General features: G+C 53.4%; 1 protein-coding gene across 6 annotated transcripts in view; it reads right to left on the reverse strand.

Moving 5' to 3' along the window:
* Nucleotides 1-1,109: 1,109 nt before the first annotated feature.
* USH1C (USH1 protein network component harmonin) overlaps nt 1,110-14,828 on the reverse strand; it is a 46,008-nt gene continuing 32,289 nt past the window's right edge. Inside the window, exons 17-21 of one of the 6 annotated variants that reach the window (XM_077114145.1) lie at nt 7,882-7,923; nt 7,171-7,224; nt 6,777-6,876; nt 2,672-2,781; nt 1,110-1,371 (exon numbers count right to left, since the gene is read on the reverse strand). In XM_077114145.1, the coding sequence (XP_076970260.1) occupies nt 1,312-1,371; nt 2,672-2,781; nt 6,777-6,876; nt 7,171-7,224; nt 7,882-7,923 (366 nt within the window). In that variant the 3' untranslated portion in view covers nt 1,110-1,311. Of the gene's footprint in view, nt 1,372-2,671; nt 2,782-6,776; nt 6,877-7,170; nt 7,225-7,881; nt 7,924-8,312; nt 11,761-14,828 lie in introns of those variants that run through there. The other 5 variants (XM_077114141.1, XM_077114140.1, XR_013156838.1 and 2 more) reach the window with 5 other exon arrangements.

Below are 14,828 nucleotides of genomic sequence, written 5' to 3' on the forward strand. Positions count from 1 at the left end.
TGTGATGTCAGGACCTCAGGGTCCCAAGCAAGTGCCACAGATTAGGCTCTGCTCTGTTCCCTGGAGCAGGAGGTCCCTAAAGTCTGGCAGAATTTGAGTGTAGCCCACAGCAGGCCTTGAGGGGCTTTGGGAGGGTGGCAGCTCGCACACCTCTCCAGACACCAGTCCAAAGAACCTGCCGACAGCAGCGTCGGTAGTAACAGCCAAGGCACACAGCCCAGACAGGGCCCTGTGCCACGCCTGCCTATTCACCGTGGTGGGCTGCCAGGCTCCGGCTGCAGGAGGAACCCATGTCTGTGACTGGGAGCACCATCTTTAAGGAGCTTTTGGACTGGCTGAGGGCTCCCGGCTGCTGAGGAGGGGAAAGAAGAGCTGCACACGCAGAGCAGAGCAGAAAACACAAAACAGGGCTGGGTTACACTGGGCAGAGCTCCGCAGGGTCTCTCCTCCACCTGACTTCTGCCTTGGGTCCTGCCCAGGCCCTGAGTTCCAGAATTAGGAGCTACATGGCCTTAGTTTCTCCAAGACACACACAGAACTCAGCCTCTGCTGGGCAGGGAGAGCAAGCAGGCATAGCAACAGGTAAGCAGGGTGTGATGAGTGGGTGTGGGGGAGTGGGGAGTGGGATGAAGTAAGGACGGAGGTGGCACACCACAGAGGCAGGGAGGGAGAGAGAGAGAGAAAGATAAAAATGGATGCCAAATGACAATGACAGAGAAGCAGGGGCTCAGATTCAGGGATAGAGAGAAATAAGAAGCAAGGAAAGGAGAGGGTAAGAGAGAAAGGAAGAGGAATGAAGGGAAGAGGGACGAAGAGAGAGACACATAGTGAAGCATAGAGAAAGGGAGACAGATCCTGCAGGGAGAGGCCAAAAGCTCACGGTTCTGGCCACCTAGAGATGTAGCATGAAGGAATGCAGTTACACATCACACAGATCTTTCACAGAGGAAAGGATGAACATGGAAATTTCTAAACTATTTGACGATGGTGTGGTGGAAAAAGTCTTGAGCGAGGAATCAAAAATCCTGAGCCTTGTTCCACCTTCATCACTTACTTGGTCTGAGACCTTCAGTCTCTCTGGCCTCAGTTTCCCCACACATAAAGAAAAATTTGGACAAGATGGCCATGGAGGCATCTCTGACAATGCCTGAGGACTGTAACTTAGTTCTAGGATTTCTCTAGCCCAGAAGCTCTCTAGGAGCTATTACTCCTAGAAGCTGAAGTAGTAAGGCTGGATGAGGGCCGGGGGAACGGTGGCCAAGAATCTGGAGGAAAAGGAAAGGAGGTAGCGGGCCAGGTGCCAGCCCACACTTACAGCTCATTGTCGTACTCCTTGGGGGGACAGACGGCAACAATGAGGTCGATCCAGTCCTGTGGGGAGAAGCCATGTGACTCTGGGGGCACACTCAGGAATAGATGACATGTCTGCTCCTGCTACTCCATTTCCATTCAAGATCAGCTGGCCAGGGTCATCTTCCCATGGGGAAGTACGGCCAGGTAGGGCTGGGGCTTCTCCAGTTGGGTTGGGCCCCATCATGGAGCCCCATCATAGAGCCCCATGGTCTGGGAAGTCTCCGAGGCTTCAGAATCATAAAAGCCAGGGTGGCAAGGCCCCAAATGACACCACATTCCCAAATGCTGACCTGTGGACCAGGGCCTGGCTGCAACCTCAGAATTACTTGGGCAATTTCTTAAAATCAATAGACCCATGGTCTTTGCCCCTGGAAGTCTGGGGTGGGTCCTGGGAAACACTAATTTTAATGAGCTACTTAGGAAATTCTGATGCACAGCCAATTGAGAAACATCTGGCCTAGTTTTCTGGCCCCAACAGTTGAATTCCCTCAATGGCACCACTGGCATCCTTGGCTTTTATCCATCATGGTCTATCCTCGGCTTGGATTCATCCAATGAAGTTTCTGAAACATCACTGGGCCCCTCTACCAGGCAAAAACTTCTAATAGTAGGTTGAAATCTCTCCCCAGGACCTCTCCCCATCCTTTCCAGCTCTGCCTCAGGAATCACAGAGAAGACTTCTGCTCCCTCTACCCTAATGCAGCCCTTCAGATAATAAAAGACAGTCATCGTGTTACCCGTGAGTCTTCTCTTCTCCAAATCCCTTCATCTGGGTCCCAGGCCCATCTGGTCAGCTTCCTCAGCTCTGAACTTAATACCCCAGGCTCGGCTGCCTGCATACAGTTGTATAGGTTGTGCACTGCACAACATGAGAGGGCACAACTCATACTGCAGTCTGTAGGTGGGCACCCCCTCAGAGTGTGCAGTGCACGGCCTGGGAGGCCTTACATGGAGGCCCTGATCCATGTGGGTGAGTGACAAGCACAGAGCAGACTTCCACCAGCCAGTCCCGCCTTCGGCCTGGACCCTCTACTTCTGTTAACGCTTCCTAATAGCTCCAAGCACTCTGTTGATTCTTGTTCACTGGGCACCTAGGGAAGACCTTAAGTCTTGGGTGGGCTGCCAGACCCTACATTCTGGGGACTGTATTTATGCAACTAGCTTTTTGGACCCATGGCATTTATTTTTCTGTATCCCATCTTGGGAGAATTAGAATGCTGACGAGATGGGGAGTATGGGTGACTCCACCCTGAGAAGGGGCCCCTCACTGGAAGGCCAGGCAGCAAGCCAGGGACAGGGGAAAGGAGCCCACTCTCACCCCGCCGTGATTCCAGGCCTTCTGCAGGGCGGCCTCGGCCTCAGCCAGCGTGTAGTCCCGCACAATCTTGCCGTTGATTGCCATGATCTCATCCCCTTTTACGATGCCACCTGCCCAATGAGACGAGCTGATTAGCCAACCGGCCTGCATGCGGCATGTACCTGGCCCAGGGCTTGGCGGTGGAGGTCATTGTGGGGCCACAGAAGAGGCCAAGACCCCTGGGTTCTGGGAGTTCCCGTAACCAGGTTACTCAACGGGTACTTCCTCCCCACCACCCCCTCCCCCACCCATGCCCTCTCCTCAAGACACAGTGATGAATGATTGCTGTGTCAGCTCCTGCAGCAGGAGACAGACCTGCATTTCCAGCGAGGTCATCAGAAACCTGAGTTCCACGAGCTGTCCCCCTCTGTGCCTCAGCCACACACCTCTACTTGAGCCCCCTAAGCATGCCAAGCTCTCCCCGTCCTCAGAGTACTCATATGCTCTTCCCTCTGTCTGGTACGCCTCCCTTCCCCCCGCTTTTTCTTCTTTTAGTTCTCAGATGAAATGTCTCCTCCTAGGAGAGATTCCCACTCAATCTGAAAGTTGTGCTTTCCTATTTTTTTCTCCCAGCATCCTGATCTTTCCCTGCTTGGCAGTTTTCACAGTTTGTAATCATACATCTATGTGTTTACTTGTTTACTGACGCTGTCTCCCACCAGACTGCAAGCTCCACGAGGGCAGGAGCTGATGTTTTGGTTCACCACTACCTTAATATAATACCTAGCACAAAATAAAAACTCAACAGATGTTTGGTGAATAAATGAATGGTGTTAAAAGTTGTTCCTGGACAAATGTACTTGGATCTAATAAGTTTGGGAAACGCTGAGTCATAAGCTAAGCAGAGTTGCTCGTTACGGGACTTGTCAGAGCCTTTAACATGCTACCATGTGTCAGTGCTTACCAAGAAGCGGGCAGATTGCATGTGGTTACACATACTTCTTTGATGTCAGGAACTGCCCCTGACCGCCCCACCCCCCACCTCCACCTCCGTTTTGAAGATTTTCTCCTAGTCCTGATGTCCAGAGAACACATTATGGGTTACGTTGAAATAGATTACTAGAGCAATGCCTTGTGGGCACCCAGGCCAAAAGGAATGTGGTGTGTGTTACTAAATTTGGTGGCCGTGGTTGCATAAAGCCTACGTGCTCCTGGGGAAACTTTCACCAGCTGCCTGCATGTCCAAAGTAGTGTGGGACCAAACTGCAGACAAGTTTTCTCTGGACAGCTGAACTGAGGATAGGTAGCTGGTGACTTTGGTTTTTTCTTTTTGTATAAATTCATAAGGTTGGATTTACTAAATGATTATATATTATCTTACTATTGTTTTCAGTTATTAAGAAAAGAAAGAATTTTTTCAAATCAAGGGGTATGCATTCAGGCTAGTAGTTTACCTTAGAGGACAAGAGAGAATGCAACCAGGGGTCTTTGAACGTATTTGATGTTTTATCTCTTAAATTGGGTGATGGGGCTATATTTGTTATATTATTAGATTATTTGATCTGTTATCCTCAACATGTTTTTCCATGCCTGAAATACTTAAAAATTCAAAGGAATGAATTGGTGTGGGGCCATGAGGCAAAGGCAAAGATGGTTAGGGATGGCCCTGGAGAACCCCAGCCTTACCTGAAGGACCTGTTAAAAGGCTGAAAGGGAACCTAGTCTGAGCAAGGAAGCTGGGGTAAGGAGCAAGAAATACTCAGGGATGGGAAAAGCTGGACTTTCCAGAGAGAGTGACCCATGAGGAAAAGAAGCTGCCATGAACTTGACCTTGAGGACTGCCCTGCCCCACCCCCACACGGAAAAGCCCATGCATTGTGCAGGGGGAGATCAGGGTCACGTGTGCTGCATGTCAATTCTCCTCTCCTAAGAGGCTAAGTCCTTCAACAAACCCTTACCACCCCTTGCTCAGGGAAGTTACTCCAAGCCTTGGGACAGTCGGAAGAATATATAGCCAAGGGGCTTTAGATTCGGCCACCTGCCCTGAAGCCCCAGTGACAGAGAAGAGCTTAGGGTCCTCTGTTCCAGGCAGCACATCCTTCCCAGCACATGCCCCTCTTGGCCCCACCTCCTGTTCCCACTGCTTTTCTCTCCTCTGTCCTTCAACTCTCATTAAGCAGGACTCTTTCACCAACAACACCTATGCATAGTGATGGCTCTTTTCTTTGCAATTCCACCGTGCTGGCAACACAGAGCCAACCATCCAATCCTAACCAACTGTGCTGGGATGACCCTCACCTCCCCAACGGACAGCAATTCTTCAGGGGCAGGGGGATGCCTCTCATGCCTCTCATGTTCCCTGGACACTGCACTGGGCACCCAGAGGCTGTGTGTACTCTTGTTGAGTGACTAAGGGGAGAGTGGAGGGGAGGCTGAGGAGGAAACCTCTTGACTTGGGTATCTGAGGACCTGAACCTGGCTCTGCCCCTTTCTAGTAGTCACTCCTGTTCCCTGCCCACACAGTGCTCCAGGTGTCTTGGCAGTGAAGTGAGGCAGTGGTTGGCTGGTGCTTTGTAAGGGGGCAGGACTCAGGAAAAGTCACCCATGCATGCTGGTCCTCTCTTCTTGCTGGCCAAGCAAACAGGTGCCCTTACCAGGCCAAGCAGCAACTGCTTCCCCAAGTCAGCATGGAAATGAGGACCGGCTGTGCCATAGGAAAGGAGGGTATGAGTCAGCTGGCCGAGAGGGCCATGGCAGCTGCATGGGGGCAAGGGAGCTGCTTAGCTGAACTGGACCCCCTCCCACAGCTGCAATGAAGGCTCAGGGTGTGGCTGTGGGGGGCCAAAGTCCTGAGGCCGTGGGTGCAGAACTGGACCTGTAACCACAGCTGTAACCACAGCTCCTCCCCCTTAGGAGGCCTGAGAGGGGCAGAAGACCACAGAAGCCCGGTGCCAGTGACTGGGTGGCCCTCCTGTCCTCAAGCCCTGACCTGCCGTCCATTCTAGCCCACCGAGCTTTGTAGGAGGGCTGGCTCCAGCTAGGACGGCCCAGAAGGGATCTGGGTGCTGGGGCCTGAGAAGATAAGGGGTCTGGGGCTCCTTCTTTAAGGGGCACCTCTGCCTCCATAAGGCACTGGAAAGCCTCCTCTGACTTGGGAGAAGAAATGGCTAATGGTGGAATTTCAGACACCATTTGACACGTGAACGGGTTGACAGCTGAAGACTAGAAACGGAGCTTTGGGTCCACAAAGGCTCTGCTCATCACTGGGTGTGTGTGTATGGATAAAGAGTAAAGGCAAAGCAAGATGATCATGCCACAAAAGAGACCCAAGTGTGAGGGCTGCGAGGAGGGGCACATGCCACCCCTCTGGGAGGGGGCGAGGCTGTGGAAGGCCCAGGCTGCAGATGGCAACTCATGCTGGGCAGAAAAGTAAAAGGCCCAAACTACCTGGGTTCAACTCCTGCCTCCACCGCTTACTGGCCATGGGATCTTAAATGAGTATTTTAATTTTTCTGTGCCTCAGTTTCCTAAGCCGTAAAACGAGAATAACAACCGGATCGACTTTCAGGGTTGTTGTAAAAGATTAAATGAGTTAATACACACGAAATACTTATACCCAGACACTTAGAAGGGCGCCTGGCACATTTTAAGTTCTCAGCCAATGTTGGCTCTTGTCATGATTACAAGGACCAGCGAGGTCTTGGAAGATTCTCTCCTGCCTTGACATGTGCTGTTCACTCTTTCCGGAAAGCCCGTTCCCACCTCCACAAGGCTAATTATCACTTATCTTTTAATGCTCAGCTCAGGTGTCACTCTCCTGTGGAGCCTTCCCCGCAATCCCCTTTCCTTTGATGGGTTCAGGGCCCCCTTGGGACTCCCACAGCTCCTCTGTACCCCCTGGTCCTCTTAGCAGGTAGCGCGTTATTGTCAGTGTCTGGCAATTCTGAGCATGTTTCCAGCACTAGCCGGGAGCCCCTGGGGGGTGGGGGGGATGGACGGTGGAGCCGGGGGGAGGGCATTCTTGAGCAATTATTCTGCCCACAAGCAGGCAGGTGTTCGCGCCCCTGGGGGGCCCTGGAGAACCACCCCCCCGTCCCGCGCCGGGGTGTGGCCGGCCCCCACTCACCGTGCCGCTCAGCAGCTCCCCCCTCATACACAGCCGAGACGACCACCTTCCCGACCGGGGAGTCCACGCCGCCCTCCAGGGCCAGGTCTAAGGATCCCTCCTGGTTGGAGGAAAGCAGGGTTAGGGAGCCCAGGAGACAGCAGACCATGGGACCTGGGCACCCAGGAGCCTCATGATGGCCACAGAGAGGGCAGGAGACGCTACAGGGCGCATCAGCAGGGAGAACAGGGGGATGGACACAAGTGAGACTAGCTGCGCGGCCCCCCCCCAGGAGGTGGCATCCCCAGGGGGAGAGGGGGAAAAGCTGGGCACCCTACAGGGTCAGCAGGGCGTCAGCGTGTGAGTAGGAGAAGCAGGGGACGGAGGTGGGGAGGGAGCAGGTATTGCCCCGTACCTTCTTAATGCGCAAGAGCCGGACATCCTTCCCTATGATCTGCTCTGGGGAGAACTAAAGAGAAAGACAGCGGCGAGCTTTGAGTCTGCCAGGGGCGGGATGGAAGGGGGCGGCAGGCACCTGTGGGACACTGGGCCCCCAGTACATGGACGAGGGGCACCTTCCCCAGCCCCACCCGCACCAGTCTTCAATTGGAGGTCCCAGGCCCCAGGGACACACACACACACACACACACACACACACACACACACAAACACACACACACACACACACACACACACACACACGGTCACAGAAATCCTAGATCTACTTCTTACTAGCTGTGTGACTTTGAGTAAATTAACCTCTGCACCTCAGCATATCCATCTGTGAAATGGAAACTACCCCCCGTCATGGGATTACTGGGAGAACTGGGTGAGACAATGCCCTGTAAACACACAGCACAGGGCCTGGTATGGAGTTAGTGCTCAGTAAGTTCACTGCTGTCATACACAGCGCGTGCACACACTAGTCACGTGCTCCCTGCATCTGAATGCCGTTTGAAGGAGCCTTCACAGGAAGGAGCAGGCCGGGACTTCCTTGTACTCCTGTGCATCCCACCTCCACCCGGGACACCCAGCGCCCAGAACAGGCCACCACAGACACACTGTGACTGCCGGTCAGGCCTGGGATTCTGCCTCCCCCCCCCGGGGGAGGGCCGTTATCTCTTACCATGGAGTAGGGGTCAAAGCCTTCCTCATATTTCCGGAAATCCTGGAAGCAAAGGGAAGGTTTTAGGGCCACAGAGCAGAGGTCCTTGAGGGTCACAGAAGGAGACAAGCTCAGAGCAGAGGAAGACGATGGTGAACGGGTCTGAACCCAAGGGTCGGAAGTAAGGGAGAGGGTGGGGAAGGGACAGCAGGGCCTGGATGGCCGAGGCAGGGAGGAAGCTGGCAGCCCAGCAGCCAGGGCACCCGGCGCAGGAAGCTCCAGCCAGCACCGGAAGAACCTCAGCCTGGCCCCTGCGCTGTTCCAGGAGCTGGGCATCTCTGACTGTGGGGGTGGGGTGGGGTGCAGTGGGGAACCCCCTGTCCAGGTGATCCAGGGAGCCAGGACCCGCCTTGCTGCAAGTCTCATCTCCCACCCCCCACCCCACCCCCAGCCTCAGTTCTTTCAGGTCCTACCTTATTTCTTCTAAGGGCCCGAGTGGTGCCATGCCCAGGTCCTGGGAGTGAAGCCCAACCCTTCTCCACCCCATCACTGACCTCAAAGAAGGGGGCAGTACTGCACAGAGACAGCACTCCCTGGGGAACCAGGCCCACGGTGACTGGGGAGGCAAAGGGACATCAGGCACCGAGAGGGAAGTGGCAGACATCTGGGCTGGCCTGCTGCCTGGCACTGTGCTTAATGCAATGTTTCTCTAGAAGGGAAGCGCCCTTCCCAGAGGGAGGGAGGACATACCGCTCAAGGGACCTGGCTGGATGCGAGGGGGTGGGAATGCTGTTAGAAACAAGGCAGTGAAGACAAGCGAGCCAGAGCCAGAGCACACCCGCCCTCCCCCAGGAGTCACAGCAGTGAGTAGGAGGCAGGGATGACCACAGGCCCGGAGGGTCGGGAATCCTCAGGCCCGAGCGCAGCAAAGCCTTGGCGGGAGCAAAGGACAGGCCCTGTGGCAGGTGCCCGCACAGGTCTAGCCGAATTGAGTAGAGCCACCTTCAACACCCAAAGTTCTCTAGGCCGCACCAAGCCCAGGTGCTGTCTTGTTGTCGTCATGAGGAGACCACAGGCCCTTCAATCCCCTACATGCAGCAACCATGCCCTGGACTCACGATGAGTGCTTAGTATCAGCAGGTGGCTCCCTGGGCATTGTCTTCCAGGCTCAACCCCAAAGAGGTCTTGAGCCTGACCCAGCTCTGAGGCTGCACGCAGGTGGGTCTGTGGCTATGGGGGCAGCAGACAGGGAAGGGGGGATGCAGCAAATCAAGGGCGAGGAGATCATCAGGCAGGGTCAGGGTAAATGCTCTCACTGAGGGGGCCCTGCTTTCCTCTGGCTATTTCTTCTGAAAACACTGGGCAGCACTGGCAACAGGTCTCCCTGATGGGGCCCTTTCTTCCTTCCCCTGAGAGCCTGCTCCTAAGGAGGGACAGAGGGCAGATTCTTGGTGTCTTGGTGTGAATTTAGATCAGAGACTCAAGCCAATAGAGCAGGTTGGCCCTTAAAGAGGGAAGCCAACCCGTCATCCAATAGTTGGAGAAACCAAGGCCCAGAGAGGTGGCATTCATGTTCACAGTCACCCAGCCTTGGGCAGTGGAGCTAGGGTCTGATGCCCACCTGGGCCTTGGACTCTATCCCACCTTGCTCCCTATAAGGCGTCCTGAAACACCCACTCATAATGGCGATGCGTTGAGAGGCAGGGCGGCGTGGTGTGTAAGGGCACAGACTCTGCAGAGCCTGGCCACCTGGCTTCCATGGCTGTGTGACCACGGGCAGGTTTCCTAACCCCTCTGCTTCAGTTTCTCATCTATAAAATGGGGATCACTGCACTTCCCTCCGAGGGTAGTTATAAAGATTGAGTTACTCCACAGAAAGTATTTAGAAATGGTTCTCAGTATAGTATATCTTCTAAGTATTAGCTGTTACCTGTCATTCCCCAGTCCTGAGCTGCTCCCAGCAGACGCTCGTGTCTCTTTTGCAGACACCCCTGTCACACTGTACTGCTAACCTCCCTTTTTTGCTCCCTGCCTCTGGTCAAATAACCTGCAGTCTGATGGCAAGACTGGAGAGGCAGGGCTAGTGCTGGGGACATCCTTCTGCCTCTGCCTTGGGGTCTCATTAGTGGTGAAATGGAGAGCGGCTGGCTATTAGGATGTAAGTTCCAGGAGGCAGGGAGGTTAAGTGGCTGCCAGCCTGTCTGATACCACTCATAGTCCAGCAGGGACTTCCACGGCCCATGCACAGGCATGTCCTGGGCAGAGGGAGGGCCTGGGCCACCACTTCCTCCTGAAGCTGATTTGCAGTGTGGGTACTGGTGAATTCGAAATCTGCCTTGAGGGGACAATCAGTGGAGAGGTGCGGAGAGACAGACTCTTCCTTTTCTCCCAGATTCTCTGAGAGTTCCCTCTGCCCTGCAACTGTTTAAACAAACAATAAACAGCTGAAGAGATGAGCTCCGGGGCTCCTGCTGCTTTCCCAGCCTGGACAGGGGGTCTAAGGACGCTTAGGATCCCCACTGTTAAGAGACCCTCCTTAGCCCCTCTGCAGGCAACAGGGATGCAGCTCTGGCCTGAGGCTCCCGGCAGATGGCCCTTGGGGCCCTCTGCTAGAGAGAGGCACAGTGGGGAAGGGATGGGGATGGGAGAGGAGTAAGGAAGGACAGGATCACAGACACCACAGGTGTTGTTTTACTTGTCTGAACGCTGTCTGATAAACCACCATCCTCTTCAACATCTCCTGTGGCTGCCAGAAAAAAAAAATAGTTCCATGCTGGGCATTACCAATAAGTCTTGTCTGTCCCCTGGTGCCAGACCCCAGGGCTGCCCTGCCACTGGCCCTCCCCAAACAGACACAACCCAGCCAGCCTGATGCCCCAAACACAGCAGCTACCCAGACACCACCCCTTGTCATGAGCCAGAGAGCACGGCACGGATGGACCAGTGGCACACGCCATGGATGTAACAGGAGTGTGCACTTTGCTCTTTGGGGGAGCTGACAGGGCAGCTAAAGCTCAAAATAAATATTTGATATGTCCTGCCCTGACATTTGGATAGGGTTTCCTTGAAAAGGAAATTCTGGCATGCCTCTCTCACCACCTTGGGTATGAGGCCAAATGACTGCTGGCAATCCTGGGGTTGGGCACAGGAGTCCCAGCCCCGCTCAGCTTTGGTGACTGGGGTGGGGGACGTTCCCCACATCTCAGACTCCCAGACCTTGACAGATGCATCAAGGAAACGAGGGGAGGGAGCGGATCTGCTTTGGCCAGTTCCCCATCTGAGGGGGTTCACGTGCTCATACCATGACAGGCCTTGGGGGCGGAGGCCAGGGCAACTGGAATCTCAGCGGCTTTGGCAGGATGGCAGTGGGGATGAGAGCTTGGGCTTTCGGTCTGAAAGACTTGGAAGTCCTGTCTCTGCCTTGGACTTAACCTTTCTAAGTCTCAGTTTCTTCAAATGGTAAGGGGGGGTAACAGGAGAACCATCTCACTGAATATTGTGAACATTAAATGAGATCATGCAGTGATGGCACCTGATAGGCTCTTAATACATCTTGGCTATTATTATTATTAGACAGACCCCCAGGTCATTTGATCAAGCAGGGGACGGGAATGTCACTGGTCAACTCAATACCCATCTCTTGGCCAAAGGAAATGTTAGGAGATTCCGATGTAAGTTTGTGTCTCCCCTTCATTCTCCCTCCGGATGTGGCAAACCCAGGGGAGAGGGCCCTTGTCTGCTCCTCTGCAGACATCCCTGGAAGGGACCCAAGGGGCTTACCAGGACCTCAGATTTCACGGCTGGCCTGTAGATGAAGTTGGATTCCTGGTGGACCATGACAGGTTTGGAGATGGTGGACACTCCAGGGCCTCGTGGAGGCTGTGGGCTTGGGCAAAATGTCTACAGGGATTAGTTTAAGAGGAACCCATGGAGGTCATGGTGGAGAAGCCCAGGCCAGCCACAGCACTCCTACACACATGCACACCACCCACATGCTCAGCCAGCCGGGTCCATCACCCTGCTGGGGTGATGACCTTTGGTAGAGAGATGCAAAGCCCAGTGGCTACAGGGAGGGTCTGAAGCCAGAGAAATGACTGAGTAGCTCTAAGGAGTCAGGGGCCGGGGCCAGAGTCTCGTTATGGGGACATGGGCAGCCACTTTCACTCAGAGGATACACTTTCAAGGCACTCTCTCTCTGTGGCAATGGGTGCCATTCAGCCTCAGTTCTAGTTCCTAGACTGCCATGGAAAGTGTTGGCTGTTCCTGGTGGGTGGTCACAGAGTCCTAGAGGCCACGGGATGAGGGCCAGTAAAAGTGGCATCCAGGGCAGCTGATGCAACCTGTCTGCTTTGCTCTAACCACCCATTTGACCATCTTAGGCAAAACATGTCTGGCTGGGTCACAACCCTGTCCCACACCCTTCTTGAGCCCCAATTGACTACTGAGCCCCTTGACTTGATCCCCAAGGCCTTCTTGAGCTTCTCTACTTTCCTTTTCAGCCACATCTCTCACTCCTCCCTACTCCTCTCACACTGCTTAACTTTAGCCTCCAAAATGCCAGGCTTTTTTGCCTCCAGGCATTTGCACATCTTGCACTTCTTTCTTCTTTCTGCTTTACTTGCTCAGGTCTTAGGTTAGACCTTACTGCCTTCGGAAAGCCTTCCTTGCGCTTTTCCTCTCTACCTGACTCCTCATCACCTTACCTGTACTTACCAATCTCTGCCTTTAGCATACACGAGATGGTAATTCCCTGCTTACTTGTCTTTCTTACTCACCAGACTGTCACTGGCAGAGGACTGTGGCTGCCTATTCTAGGGTGGTACTACAGTGCCCAGTAGTACCTGGTATTTAGCAGGTGCTTAATTAGCATGCATTGAATGAATGTCTAAATAGTATGGTAGGCACTCAGGACAGTATTTGGGAGTAGATCTGGCCTCCAAAACCTCCTCTGACAGGTGCTTGAGGTAGGAACAGGTGTTAAATCTACACAGGTGTTTGCTTCCATCACCTGAGGCTGACTGTGCAGATGTGTGGTCACCCATGCTTCCTGCTATACCACTGATGACAATTCCGCCAGCAGCACGCAGGGAGGAGAAGAGTGGGCATGCGTGGTGGCGCAAGGGCCAAAGTCCTGACACAGGCAGGATGAAGCCAACTGAAACTGTAGTCCCCTGTCTTCAAGTTAGCGACAACCCGGGCTTTGAGGTTGCTTAAGATATCTGTGATCCACTTTCCTCTGAAACTTCTTGTGTGGGGGAGTTTTCAATCATCCCTCAAGGCTGAGCTCCTAAGTCCTCTACTCCAGAGCATGGTTCCGACCTCCTATGACAACGAATCCCTCCCACAGCACACGGTGTGCACCTGTTTCATAGCTGAATTCTGTCTGATCAACTACTCGTCCTTCAGATGACAAAGTCCCTGAGAGCACAGATGTGCCAATCTCCTTTGTATCCACCTTGGCACTGCTCCTCTTTCAAGACAGGGGCTCTATCAGTGACTGTAGAATTGAACTTGCGAAGGAAACGCAGCTGTCCATCTCAGTGGGGGCCACCCACAGGAACGTGGCTCTCTGTGCCAGGTTGCAAATCCTGCTCTTGACTGGGCTCTGGAGGATGAGATTCCTGGCACAAACAGACTTCTTCCTGCTGGAGCTGCAGGCCTCAGGACCCCTGCCTGTGGCCCAGAGGGTCTTCCTGCCAGAAGCTACAGCCTTATTGATACCTGGCACTCTTGATGCCTTTTTTCCCGCAAGTTCTTCCGAATGCTTTATTCTTCATGCAGGAATGCAATTCCAGTCGGGAAAGCTTAATAAAAACCACTGGCCAGTGGCTACTAACTCCTTCCAATTCCCCATCCTCAGCTGATACAAGCTACTATAGCTCTGACTCAAGCCTGGCCCCATGACAATGGAAGCAAAGGGATGTTTTTCTCTCCAGATCAAATCTTCGTGTCTTCCTAGGGGATTACCTCTTTCAAAATAGTCTTTGGTTTAAGAGCAATTAATAAGAAATACATCTTTTGAGAAAAATCACTGTTCAGCCTCCTGACAGCCAAAAAACATCCATAGTCTTGTAATAAATTTGGAGATTTCTTGGAACTCTCTCACTCAAATCTTTTCTGTAGTTAAAAGTTGGTCAGAAACTTCTGGGTATCACACTTCAAGCCAGTGCAGTTGGCTGGTGCCATAGAAAAGGACACTGAAATATCTTAATACTGCATTGGATAGTGCTATCGCATCATTGCAGAACTTAACACCTCTCCCCTCCCCAACCTTCACCATTAAACCAGGAAGGCACTTCCCATATTGATTAGCCATTCGTTCATTAGCCATTCCCTAACATTACGAAATGACTGGAGGTGACAAAGAGCCCTAGCTATTCATTAACATAACCCTGCAAATATTATATTGTAAGTTACCAGCCTGCACTAGCCAAGAGGAGCACAGAGAGACCAACACTGAATGGATACATGCTGCTTATCCCAAGCACAGGCATATAATCTAACACTAAAAATCAGCAGAAACCATTCACATGCAGGAAGCCCACAGCATGCAGGTTGGGGGAATCACTCCTGGAAAATGGGGTGGGGTGATGTTTCTGCCTGTCTCCTTACAGGAGCAGGGGAAGACATGGGAAACACTACCCCTTCCCACTCCTGCTTCCAAGTGTAGCATGCTGAACAGAAGGGATACCTTTGGGGCTGGTGGGAAGCTCCGTTCAGGGACAGGGGAGCTGGTAGGCTTCCCACCGTGATTCTTGGCCTCCCAGTCCTCCATCGGATGGCCTGTGTCCCCAGTGCGGAAGGGGTGGTTGCCCAGTGCCTCTTCCAGCGCCGACGGCAGTGGGCGACTAGGCGTGAGGTCTTGGGTGGGAATGGATGGTGGAGGAGGGATGGGAATGGGGGGTGGCGTGCGTTGCACCCAGGGTGAGGAAGAGGCACTCACACGGCCTGATGAGGGAAGGACAGGA

Source organism: Tamandua tetradactyla, chromosome 8 (genome assembly GCF_023851605.1).
Source record: "Tamandua tetradactyla isolate mTamTet1 chromosome 8, mTamTet1.pri, whole genome shotgun sequence".
NCBI lineage: Eukaryota > Metazoa > Chordata > Mammalia > Pilosa > Myrmecophagidae > Tamandua > Tamandua tetradactyla.